Source organism: Lottia gigantea (assembly GCF_000327385.1).
Source record: "Lottia gigantea unplaced genomic scaffold LOTGIsca_6, whole genome shotgun sequence".
In the NCBI taxonomy this organism is placed as follows: domain Eukaryota; kingdom Metazoa; phylum Mollusca; class Gastropoda; family Lottiidae; genus Lottia; species Lottia gigantea.
The window spans coordinates 4,674,219-4,688,143 of record NW_008710049.1 but is presented as its reverse complement, the minus strand read 5'-3'; the positions used below and the strand labels follow the sequence as shown (position 1 = coordinate 4,688,143).

At 33.7% G+C, this 13,925-nt stretch overlaps 1 protein-coding gene across 1 annotated transcript; it reads right to left on the bottom strand.

The window, feature by feature from the left end:
• Nucleotides 1–7,307: 7,307 nt before the first annotated feature.
• On the bottom strand, nt 7,308–11,999 carry LOTGIDRAFT_183748 (hypothetical protein). The gene is made up of 4 exons (XM_009064017.1): nt 11,102–11,999; nt 10,389–10,568; nt 9,891–9,997; nt 7,308–9,407 (listed from the first exon to the last, which is right to left on the bottom strand). Exons 1-4 carry the CDS (start codon nt 11,868–11,870, stop codon nt 8,994–8,996), a joined length of 1,470 nt encoding a protein of 489 aa, XP_009062265.1. The 5' UTR covers nt 11,871–11,999; the 3' UTR covers nt 7,308–8,993.
• Nucleotides 12,000–13,925: the final 1,926 nt, after the last annotated feature.

Sequence of the window (13,925 nt, the reverse complement as noted above, 5' to 3'; positions counted from 1 at the left end):
TAAAAACCGCTGAGAAAACTTTCCATCAGCGCAAAAAGGTCGCCTTTCTTAATCATATAGGGTAGTATCATGTGACAATCAACTAAAGACAGGATGTACACGTATTCAAAAAAAAAGTTTATAAAGTACGGATAATAAGAACAGGGTTGTTCAGTAATACATTATGACAAATAGGGAAATGATCGTATTGAAACGAACAATTTTCCACTTGACACATTAAAAGTGACTCAACACGGAAAGGAAAGTATTCAATTAAGGGTACAATCGGAAACTTTATTATATGTAGTTTGAAGATTTAGGAGCATATGCAGTGTACTCTGATAGCCTAAAGGTCTCCGAGATTATGAAAAACGGGCATCCTACTTCAGATTGTGGAAAACATGACTGCATTTGTGTAAGCAAAGATTAAAGATTGTGAACAGTATGTATCTTACCACGAAAGCTTAAAGATTGTGAACAACAGCTATCTTGCCACGAAAGCTTAAAGATTGTGAACAACAGCTGTCTTGCCACGAAAGCTTAAAGATTGTGGACAACAGCTGTCTTACCACGTAAGCTTAAATATTGTAGACAGCGGGTATCTTGCCATGAAAGCTTAAAGATTGTGGACAACTATTCCATTTTTAGATGACAAAAGAGCCTACCATAAAAGATTCTAAATGTGAACAACAGACCGAACGCTGTTTTTTCTTACAATTGTGAATAGTATGCAGTGTGAACCGGAAGTGGAAGCGTAAATTTGACAATTTTGAAAAACTGAAGGTGATGATGTAAGTGAAAAGGTGAATCAAGGGATCAAAGTCTTCAAACAGCCAAGGGAAGTAACCTCAGTGAAGTCTGACAGTTGATAGCTATAATATTTGTTAAGCTTTTAAAGAATAGAAATCGTGTAAAAAGGACATAATTTCAGTAAATAAGGAAAGTAACTATAAAACTTTTGTTCACAGTCTACTGCACAATAATTGATATATAGTCATTTTGGGGTCTCATAAAAAATGATGAATAGTGTAAGATTGTTAGTTCTTTGTGTATTGTTTGTGTTTAACTCTAAGTGTAATTGTGAGAAGGATGCGTGTAGTTTAAAACTGTGTGAATGTAAATTATATAAAGTAACCTGTAGTAATCTACATTATATACCTGTACTTCCTAATCAAACCGCTTGGTTATATTTTGATTATAATTATCTCCCTTTGATCAATGAACATACAATGTCTAATATCACACACCTGAGATTGAAGGCTTTATCATTGCGATATTGTCATATCAAAACAATTACAACTAATGTTTTTAATGGTTATACATTCATGCGACATTTACGGCTCTCCTTTAATCCATTAACGATGGATTCTGTGTTAAATTTATTTTCTGATTTGGCCAATAGTTATTACCGTTCATTAAACCTTCAACAGATCGGGTTGAAATTTTTACCTGAAGGAATATTTAAAAATAATTTTACTTTATATTATCTTGACATTTCTAACAATTATCTTAAAACATTAAATTTCACAGAATTTAAATCACTTGGTCTAAGAGTTTTAAAAGTTGAATATAATTCGATCGAGACTGTTGTAATGGATGAAATGGAAAATTTGCGAAAATTGTCATTAAAGTCAAATGATATTAAATCACTTCCAGATTTTTGTCATGATAAATCTTATTTCCCTTCATTGACCTATTTAAATATACAAAGTAATAATATTTGTAATTATGTTCCTCCATATATGAACTGTTTAAAAAACCTTTCTAAAATCATTCTCGATCACAACTGTATATCATTGATAAAATCTAGATCGTTTCAAGAGTTATCTTCTCTTAGAGAACTCAGTGTGTCACAACAGAAAAATGATAAATTTTCCTTAAAACTTGAAAAGTATTGTTTTAATAATTCAAATATTAAATTGTTAAAATTACTTGATAATGCTATCAAAATACAAGAGATTGATCGATTGGCGTTCAGTGGCTGTCATGGGGTTAAATATTTCATGTTTATTGGTAATTATTTGCGAGACCCCCATAATTATTCTTGTAGATTATTAGACCAAATATTATCAAAGTTTACCTCTTTGCGATATTTAGATCTCTCAAAAAACAGGTTAATAGAAATACCCAAATCCATCCAAAACTTCACCGAACTTCGATACCTTACTTTATTTAAAAACGAGATTTTAAACTGGGAAGGCAGAATTTGGGATGGACACAAGAAATTAATTCATTTAGATCTCGGAAACAATTCATTAAGAAAAATATCAAAAGATATGTTGCCTATGAAATTTAGATCACAATTAAAAACAATATCATTTCAATATAATCCAATAGAGTGCATTTCTGACAATGTTTGGCTGATTGAGTGGATTAAAAGAGATCATAATAAATTTGAATATTATCCACTTGGATATAACTGTTTAAATATGACAGAGCAAATTTGTTTAAAAAACAGTCCTTTATATACGTCAATAACTGGAGTTTGTTGTGTTATACTTCTTTTATCTATCCTAGTATCTATTGTTTATAAATATAGATGGTTTATCAAATATCAGATATATATCTGGCGACATCAACCCAAACTCTTGAACAATATGGCAGAACGACAGTATCGTTATGACGTGTTCGTTTCATACTCCGCTGAGGACGATTGGGTCTTGGATAATCTGGTACCACAGTTAGAGGTAAATGAGGGCATGAAACTGTGTACATGAAAGAGATTTCCAGGCTGGTAGATTGATTATAGATAATATTGTGGAATCGATTGAAAATAGTCGTCGTGTTTTAATTATATTAAGTAATAATTTTGCTCGAAGTGAATGGTGTCAATTTGAAATGACTTTTGCTCTGGAGAAACATTTTTTAAATCGAGCTATGGAACCTTTAAGTGTAGTTTTATTAGAAGATATAGACAGTGAAAATATGAGCAATTCACTTCATGCTTTATTAAAGACAACTACTTATATAACTTGGTATAATGATGCAGAAAATATTCACTTGTTTTGGGACCGACTGAAGAATTCCCTTATCTGAATATATTTGTTATAGACTAATGTAAAATAATAATGATAATTTTTAGATTTTAGTCCAAGTAGAAACGCCAATTGTGAACATATTTATGCATTTGTTTTGTTAATAAAAACCTGATAATTTTTTCTTTATAATATTTAATATACTTACTTTAAATTCAAGATAGCTGTAAGTAAAACTGCAACCATTTTGAATTCAAGATGGCTGTAAGTAAAAATTTAAACCATTTTGAATTCAAGATAGCTGTAAGTAAAAATGCAACCATTTTGAATTCAAGATAGTTGTAAGTAAAAATTTAAACCATTTTGAATTCAAGATAGCTGTAAGTAAAAATGCAACCATTTTGAATTCAAGATAGCTGTAAGTAAAAATGCAACCATTTTGAATTCAAGATAGCTGTAAGTAAAAATTTAAACCATTTTGAATTCAAGATAGCTGTAAGTAAAAATGCAACCATTTTGAATTCAAGATAGTTGTAAGTAAAAATGCAACCATTTTGAATTCAAGATAGCTGTAAGTAAAAATGCAACCATTTTGAATTCAAGATAGTTGTAAGTAAAAATTTAAACCATTTTGAATTCAAGATAGCTGTAAGTAAAAATGCAACCATTTTGAATTCAAGATAGCTGTAAGTAAAAATTTAAACCATTTTGAATTCTAGATAGCTGTAAGTAAAAATGCAACCATTTTGAATTCTAGATAGCTGTAAGTAAAAATGCAACCATTTTGAATTCAAGATAGCTGTAAGTAAAAATGCAACCATTTTGAATTCTAGATAGCTGTAAGTAAAAATGCAACCATTTTGAATTCTAGATGGCTGTAAGTAAAAATGCAACCATTTTGAATTCTAGATAGCTGTAAGTGAAAAAAGAAACCAATTTGAATTCAAGATAGTTGTAAGTAAAACTGCAACCATTTTGAATTCAAGATAGCTGTAAGTAAAACTGAAACCATTTTGAATTCAAGATAGCTATAGGTAAAAATGAAACCATTTTGAATTCAAGATAGCTGTAAGTAAAACTGCAACCATTTTGAATTCAAGATAGCTGTAAGTAAAACTGCAACCATTTTAAATTCAAGATAGCTGTAGGTAAAACTGAAACCATTTTGAATTCAAGATAGCTGTAGGTAAAACTGAAACCATTTTGAATTCAAGATAGCTGTAAGTAAAACTGCAACCATTTTGAATTCAAGATAGCTGTAAGTAAAACTGCAACCATTTTAAATTCAAGATAGCTGTAGGTAAAACTGAAACCATTTTGAATTCAAGATAGTTGTAAGTAAAAATGAAACCATTTTGAATTCAAGATAGTTGTAAGTAAAAATGCAACCATTTTTAATTTAAAAAGCAGTAGGTAAAAATGCAACCATTTTAAATTCACAATGGCTATCATTAAGTGAGACGGAATCGAAATCGAATAGGCCTATGTCAAATTTAGTCAGATATAATCGTCATTTTGAATATATGATTCCAATCAGTTGTGTTCAATAAATCATGCTGCTGCATCGGGTGTTTTCAACCTGGGGATAATAGAAGAAACAGGTTGAAAACCCTGTGCCAGATTGTTGGGCTGCACAATAATGGTGTTTCAGGAACACTTCTATATTGTATTTTCAGAAAATTCTGATCACAGTACGACGTGAGTTTTCATACTTTTTCGACAAATCCACTTGTACATCTTTGTTTGTTACTTCAGTTTTTAGATATTTTTAGTGATAAATTTTAAAACAGAACCTGATTTGTTTTTATTTAGTCTTTACCAATCATATCATCGATTAAACGGAGTTTGCTCGTCGATCATTCGGAAATTCTGGGCAGTTTCCGTAAAGCTGAATCTGTTGCAGAGCTATAGCAGAACCTTCACGGTAGGCCGTTTGACCCGTCTTTTTATAGAGTCCCTTCCTGTTTTGTCCGTAACAACGTTTTACGCAGATGACATTCTGCAAGACAAGTCGGCAAAAGCAAAGTAAATACCAGAACTTAATAAGCAAGTTATTAGTAAGGGAAATTTTTGTATTGTTTTTATTACAATTTTATATTTTAACCAAAGTTTTATATTCTTTGCGAGCGGATTAGTCCTTCTGTCCATGAAGTCATTTGCTTGTAAGTTTGGTTCTCAACGAGACGAGTTCAAATTTAAGCTTGAATAATGGTCACACTTTTTAGATTCTGTTTATTTATGATTAAGTAACAGGAAATACAGACGATTCAGATCAAAATATTTGTTTTAATCTTCACAATGTCAAGCTATTAAGCACTTATTCATTATAATATATGCAATAGCCACTATTCTAGTATCTCGGAAGTTTGAACATGCAACGATTTGATTGGATTGTACGCTAGCGACTACAGTCAATCAGGGATCTCTACAGAAAATATGTAAACAATTAGACATTATGTTTCCAGTCTTTCTGCGAGGGCTCTGATTGGCTATATTCTCTGGCGAAGGGCCTAAACTTAAATCAAATCGCTGCATTCCATGATACAAGAATAATGGCTATTGTGGTGAAATTCGTAATAGCTTGACATTGTGGAGATAATCAGGGACATGGCATAATAGAATAGCAGAATTTTTCCGTAGTTATTTTACAAAAGACAGAGGCTGAATGCTATAGTTTCCACCTGGAAATCAAAATAGTTAAAATGCGAATGTGGGCTGTAATATTCAAGATTTAAAAGAGTTATGCCCCTTATACCATAATCTTTACTATGATGTAATCTAATACTATTGTTGACAAAAATATCAGCTTTTAGCATTCAACAGTCTTCTTTTGAAATGATTATACTTTATATGAATTGAATCTTTGATACCAATTCTGATTACTTTGAGGGTCGATTATAAAAGAAATGTTTGGAGAAGCCATTTCATTGCAGCATTGTCCAATGGGTGAAGTTGACTTACTGTATTTATTGTTATTCAAATGTGCACAAAAATCCTCTCTTGACAAAACCTATGAATATTTAAGGTAATTCCCCTGCATAGCTGACCTAAGTCTAAGACATTTCGTGTGTAGTCCACAAATAGGGAAGCCTAATTGAAATGAAATGTAGGCCTATATTACTGTCATCTCACTTGTTGCCTTGAAACTCCGGTTCAGAATGAAAACAAACCAATCTTGATGATAATATCACAACAGTTTTATTTCTTTAGAATATTGCCTTTTGTTAATATCTTATACAGATCCCTTAATAACATCTCTTTACTATACAGTGTATAGATAATTATCTCCCTTTAAATATACATGATTACCTCCCTTGCATACTTTGATATACAGAGTTCCTTCCCTTACATGCCTTACACAGGATTTCTTTGCATAACAATATACAAAATATTCCCTTACATGCTTAAATGTACAGGATTTTTTGCTTCTTGCATAATTTGTACAGGATTATATCCCTTGCATACAATAGACTACAAGAGTTATCCCCCTTTAACCAAACAATTGTGGGATTGTTTGGTTACCCCCCCTTAGTTGATAGGAGGGGGAATAACTCTGCATTCTGTTAAACAGGGTAAGGCCTGGCCTTCTTGCATACAAAAATATACAAAAGTTACGTCCCTTTACACATTCAATATAATACAAAGAAGTTGCTTCCCTTGTTAGCCTTGAGAATGGCCTATTAGGGAAATAACTCATTTGAATTATTCAATATACAAGGATAACATCCAATCAACATATTATATTCCTGTGGGCTAATGTACAGAAGATAAGGGTAGGCAACTCTTTATGTACATATGAACACTTTTTGAACACTGTTATCTGTCTGATACACTGGATAGGTTCTGTACAATGATATTGTATCTTGGGTCCAATTTCACATGGGTTGAAATCAGGAATAAAAAGAGCATCAAATCCAGTTTTCTATTGCTAATTTTGTAAAGCTTGAGTCCAATATGATAAGAAAACATTGTTTATTATTATTATTATTAATTTTGAGATAGAACTAGGTATGTCATTCATTGAAAAATTTAAAGTTGAAGAATTTACATAAGGCTGGCAGTCTACTGATTCATTGATGCCTCTTCATTGTATGATTTAACTAATAGAGCACCTGTTTGTCTAACAGAAAGCTTGTTGAAGATCAGATGACCAGAGTTCCTCCCATGTGAAAGTTTTCCCTCACCCTCAAAACCTCTCTCCCTATTTTCTTATAAACACTATTCTATCTACTGCACTATGCATGGGTCATATTTCACAGCTTATGTATGTCCTTTTTTAATTACAATCTATTTACAATCTACATACAAGCGCATGTGCATGCATTCGCATTTTCTGTTCAAGCACTGCACAGTTTCTGAATTAAGCTTCTAAATAAGCATTTTATTTTACAAGTAATTACAATATGGAATTAACAACATTATGGAATTGCTAATATTATATTATAACCAAATAAGAAAATATTCATTATATCAAAAAATAAATCTTTCATTAATTTTGTGATTTTTAAAATTTCATATTTTTTTTTCAAAACTTTTTTATCAGCAATTCCATAATACCTTCTAATTTGAGCTTAAACATTTAAGAAGACAAGAATTATCTCCCCTTATCGTAGGTTATAAACCCTTGGTACAGTGAAGATTGAACATTTAAAACACTCTAATTCCATTAAATGGATTTGGGAAAATATTCTTGATTTGAAATGTAGAAGACAGTAAAATTGTATCAGCACCAATTGTGGACAGGATACTTTATATGGATGGAATAGTCTAAATTTTTATAAAAGATGGACAGATGATAATAATAATCAGACAATAGTAATATAAGGCAAGAAGAAACAGGAATGGACTGTTTCTGGATGGACCATTGTAGACATTCAAAAATTCACTTCAATTGAAAAGACAATTTGCAACAAGATTGCTCATCTGTAAATGTCTTTGCTAAAGAATTTAGCACCTGAAATTTTCAAATAATTCTAAAACAATCACATATGGAAACGAAAGAATTTAGCACCTTAATTATCTTGTATTCTGAATTGATATATATAGAGTCCTTTTAGTGTTGAAACGGTTATTGACCCACCAGGTAATTTTCAGCAACCTTCTCTTGTAAGAACAACATATTATAATTAAAGGTTTGGTTATCGCATGTGATTTTGAAATGCTCGTTAGACAGGTCATCTGTTAAAACAGTGGTCTTTTATAGTCAATATATATTAGTTCAAGTTTTAATAAGCACCTTTTTCAAATACAATATCTCCAAAAAATACAGAAATAAATAAATGAATTCAAATCAAGAATATTTTCAATCAAACAAACAATAAGACAAACAAGATGGATGGGTCATCCCTGTTTTAAGTCAACTAGTTGAATCTCAACGCCATTTTAATTTAGAATTTTTTTTTCATCTCTGGGTATTATCTCCCTTTTATCCGCATTCACAAGATTCAGGGTCTATTTAGCGCCAAGGTAAACTTGATTATCAAGTCCTTTCAGCTCTGTTTTATTCCATATTGGGCGTTTTCGGTCTTTTTCGTTAATTTCATTTTGTCGAAAAGAGCCTCAAATAAATTTATAGGCTTAGTTTTAGCTAAGTTTCAATTAAGACTTAGACTAAGTTTCAATATGGACTCAGACTAAGTTTCAATTTCAACTTAGTTTTGGCCAAGTTTCAATTTATTCCAAAGGCTCCCATTTGGTTTAGTTCCGTTTCTTGTTTAAGAATATTTCTCCAATTCTTAATATTTTTTCTTTTTTTTTCATAATTATTTAAAATGCGGAATTCAACTAGGACTTTTAATATCACCTCTTGAAAATTTGTAACAATTTTTTTAATAAATAAAGCACTTAGTAACAATCTGCAACAAATTAATTTAAAAAAAAAAAAAATTTTGATTTTAAAAAAGAGCTAGTAGTAATAAATATAATATTCTTAACAAATTCAGCTCTGAGGCCCTCTTAAGGCGTTTTAAAATAACAAATCAAAAATATTTTGATTGGTGAACCCAAATTCTTAAAAAAAAAAATCCCATTTTTTGGGACCTAGACATAAACAGGAGAATTTGGATCAGGTAGAGGGCAGGGGTGACCACCATCATCAAAAAATCTTCGAAAAGTGAATTCGTAGAATGCATGTTCTGGATGTTTGCCATTTTCAAGCTTTGAGTCTGGACGTTTCCAGGTTTCTTCGGAATCATTCCGTAATTTTTCAGGATCCACTGGATCAAAGTTGGAAGTGTCTGTTGGATAACGAATTGTCGGGATGAATGGGGCCGCTTGTTTTCTCAAACCATCTAAATGAATAGAGGAAAAGAAGGCGTGGTTTTTCACTTCTTGAGCTCCTGAGACACCCAATCTGTCCTCAGCACTACACAATAATCTTAATATCAAGTCCTTAGATTCGTGAGAGAGATGGGTATCTGATGGAATCTTTAATGTTTGCTTCCAATGAATTACCTGGAAAACAAAAGAAAAAATTGATACTTAGTGTTCATATTTGGGTAATATGAATTTATAAAGAAAAAAATGAAATTTTAGGAGTTTTACTTCTACTATCTGCACTTAATTGTGCTTATGAATAATGGGCAATGTCAAGCATTATGCAATGAGGGTTATTTTGCAATTTTTCGATTTCCAACTGTCGAAGGACATCATGCATAGTCTGTAGAACACAGGCCCTCAAGCCCTCCCAACTGAACGACTAGACGCTATTTCCATGTCAATCCCTCAGACCTGCATCAGTTACAAGGGGAAACCAGGTTGAAAAATCTGAGAGTTATCTGGACCTACCCCATTATTGATATGAAATAATGAAATGAAATATATTAAGGTGCATCAGCACTAAAATGGGCTATATAGTACCTGAATATGATTAATATGAAAAAAAATAAAAGAAACTTGTTTAAATTACAATGAACTCTAGTCTAATTCATTTCCTACCTTTGTTTGTGTTTCTATAGGTGTGGAAGCATAAAATGGAGGATGACCAAGTAACATTTCATATAATATCACACCAACACTCCACCAATCACATACTGACGAATAACCTAAAATACAATACGTATTGGTTATAATTAGACTATTATAATAATACTACAGAATCTGTCCCATTTTCATGGAAATTAGTTCACATAGTTGACATTCAATACACAAATTTGAAAAAAAAATGAGCCCATTATCATATAGATTAAGCTCTAAGAAAAGCTCACATTCCACTGGGCTAATCTTTCTGACCTATATAAAAGGCATAATATAGATGTCAATGCAGCCATGTAAACCTTCACTGCATTTCTGTTTAATTGAATATATGTCACTGGTACAAAGTCACAAAACCTTTAAGACTCCCCATACCATTAGCAGTAAAATTGAAATTACTGTTTAAAAAAGGTAGATACAGCTAGATAATAAAGTAGCTAGATAAAATAGTTAGATTCTTACCTTGTCTTAAAAGAACTTCTGGAGCAATATAATTGGGTGTTCCGACTAATGAATGAGCCAAGCAGCGTTGACGTTCTCGATTCCTCCTTCGTTCTAATGGTTTGAGAATTTCACAGCGACAATGTTCATCTAAATTACAACTGCTAACTTCCATAGAGTCTTGTCTAGCATGACTTCCATCTAAAATAATGGTAATAAAAGTTATGTTATGATATATTTGTCGTTAAAACCTGTAGTACAAGAACTAATATGTTTGTCACAGTTTGTATAGTATGTATGCAAAAGTATTTTGCAAGATACTGACAGAAGTTTAGCATAAGTGTTTGCTCACTCTTTCCAAGGGTTTCTTGTCGAAAACTCTGTAACTTGATTTGCAGAAAAGTCAAAAATAAAATAGTGCAAAAATATTGAGCACTCAGAAACTTTGTTTATTTGACAAGAATGCTAAGATCAAAGAAGTTTCTGGCAACAATCCTGGGTTTGAGATATCACAACATTTGATAGTCTGCTAAAGAGAATTTAAATAGAGACTTGGCTTGAATTATCCTAGCTCTCCAACCAAGCAGAAAAGAATATTTTATGAAAAAGTTTATGCTATAGGATAATACCTGAACTCTTTAAGGCATTCATTATACTAAAAGGTTCACTTGCTAGAAGCAGTACCCAGTGAAAAGAAACTCATCTCACTTTATCATCAAAGTTTAATTCCTTACCTTTTTGATAGTATTTAGAATTATGAGTCCAGCGAAATCCAGTACACAGTCCGAAATCAGTGAGCTTGATATGACCATCATGATCGATTAGAATATTATCGGGTTTAATATCACGATGAATAAAACCCATTTTATGAACACTTTCAATAGCAAGAACTAATTCTGCAATATAAAATCGGGCTAATGTTTCATCCAAAATTTCCATCTTGATCAATAATCCCATCAAATCGCCTCCAGGTACGTAATCCATCACAAAATATAAATGATCCCGATCTTGAAATGAGTAATAAAGTTTCACGACCCATTCATTATCTGCTTCCGCTAAAATATCACGCTCCGCTTTCACATGAGCCACTTGATTACGCTTTATCACATCACTTTTCCGCAATGTTTTCATCGCATACAAAGTTTTCGGATCTCGCTTCCGCACTAGACTCACTTCCCCGAACGCACCAACACCTAACGTAATAATCTTATCGAACATCAACTTGTCCATCTTAGCACGCTTAAGACGTATGTAGTTCGATTCCTTTTGATGTAACATTCTGCGCATTTGAGTTGCCGCCTCGTCCGAAAGTCCAACTTTTGTCATTTCATTTTCTAACTGGAACCTGCGATGCTGTCTTTGATCATGTGACTTTAACACATTTTCCACGTGTTGTTCCATATAGAATTTAAACGCTTGTGGAGAATAATTCCGAACTTTTGTGTCTCGCCGTAATTTGTCTCTTTCACGTGCCTCTGGTCGTCTTTCAGGCATGGGTGACATACAACGGTGAGTTTGCTCTGGAGCAGACGTATCCGATGAAACAGTGTCTGTGTCAGTATCGTCACCGATTTCTGCGGAATATTGTTCGTTATTATTGTTTTTATTATTTTGTTTAGCTTTCGGTTGACTCGCCTGCGGTTGATTGGACTGCGGTTGCACTTGACGATTTTGAAGCGGAGGAGGAAGAGGCGGAGGTCTCTCTGAATTATTTTCTGTCCATTGAGAACTTGTCACACCAGATTGAACATTCATGGAAGGTTGAGCATTAGTATAGGGAATAGATTGAGGAAGTTTGGTGGACGGTAACTGGCCTGGGGGGACAGTCACCATGTGATGAGGGTGGGGATAAGAAGGGTATTGAGGAGGGGGAGGGGTATGAGTTGTCCCCTGTGGTTTTAAAGGCACTCGAGGAGGTACTGGGGGTTGACCTTGGTTTTGTATATGTCCGTAAGTAGTATACGATCTACCTGGGTATGGGGGAGGGGGTTTGTCCGGTATATCAGAGTTGGTTGACGGAGATGATGTGGTCGATAACACAGACAGTGGAGATTGATTTGTAGCGCGGGAAACTGGAGAATCCGACCTTGGAGTTGACCCTGGTGTATCTGGCCATGACCTTGGAATATAAAAATCATAATTTGGTGGTAAATTCTGTTGAATATTCTGCACTTGAACACTTTGAATGTGGTTTTGCGGATTATGGCTGGTTGGATTTTGAATATGAATCTTGATCTGGGCTTGCTGTGAAGCCAAGGCTTGTAGCTGCTCAGGGGTCAACATATTGAGTCCATTTTGACCTTTGAGTTGAATTTGAAGCTTCCGAAGATTGTTGTTGTTTGCTTGTTGTTGAAGAACAGGAATATTTTGAGCATTATTTCCATTGACTTGAGCCTGTACGGAAGATATGTAATTTTGATTGGATGTGGTAACGTGATTGTTCGACGGTGGTAAAGTGGGTACAGTTGCTTGCTGCGGAACTGGTTTCTGAACTTCCTTACTCTTCACAGAATGCATTATGATTGGAGGATTAGTAGCTCCCATGGCTCGTACAGATGTTGGTGCAGGAACATTCGTCATTTGAATATTCATCTGTTCCATTTGGCTGGTCATTAAATTCATATTTCTGGTGACATCATGTTCCATAGCAACCTGTGATGGAATAAGGTGCGAATGTTCATGGTGATTTTGACCTTGGATACGAACCACTGTTTGAGTTCCACGTGACGGACCTTGGTTTATTTGTGATTTAGGATGCGGTAAATTGATAGTCACACGAGGGGGTAGCCCTGATGTTTGAGAAATGGTGTTGGTTGTTCCATTGTGCGTTAATGTGGTACCCCGTGGTATTTGATGCATGAGAGCAGAAGTGTGTCCATTATGTCCGTAAACCTGTCGACTGAGTGACGTCACCGGAGAAATGCCTTGTGACACAATTTGATTTGCACCATTTGTAAGTTGCATCTGAGATTGAGGCTGCGACTGCTGCTGCTGCTGCTGCTGCTGTTGTTGTTGAATAAAATGCGTTCTGTAAAGAGCCTGTTGATTGGCTGCATTTTCGCGTTGAACTTGAATCGGAGACATGACCTTAATCATATGTTGAACATGGCCTGGTTGAATTACAGCAGGCTGTGGCTGAGACGTTACTAATCCTTGACCCATTTGACCTGGATACGACACTGGTATTATCTCCCCTTGGCTATTAGGTGGTGGAGTTTGTCCTCTAGGTGGCGTTTGAGGAGGAACTATTGGTGCTCGAGGAGGTAATGGAGGAGGCGTCTGATGACCATTGGCCATTGGTTTTAAATTTTCGATCAATATATGACGCTGATGAACGTTTCCTATTCCAGGACTGTCAGAACGAACACTGTTGGTATCAGAGGCTGCAGGACTGCTTGGACCATATTTACTTTCAAAACTTTGTTTACGAATAACTTTAGGATATTGTCCAAGACCTGAAATTTAAATAAAAACTAAAGTTGATTATTCAATTTACAACATGAATTATAGAGGCAATTCACATTTCTGAAGATGAGGACAGACGACTTGTACCAAAAT

Coding starts and splice junctions, on each gene's coding strand:
- LOTGIDRAFT_183748 (XM_009064017.1), bottom strand. CDS start 11,870: ATGTCACCCATGCCTGAAAGACGACCAGAGGCACGTGAAAGAGACAAA. Junction 10,569..11,101: donor TTCTAAATACTATCAAAAAG/GTAAGGAATTAA, acceptor CCATTATTTTAG/ATGGAAGTCATGCTAGACAA. Junction 9,998..10,388: donor AGAAGTTCTTTTAAGACAAG/GTAAGAATCTAA, acceptor ATTGTATTTTAG/GTTATTCGTCAGTATGTGAT.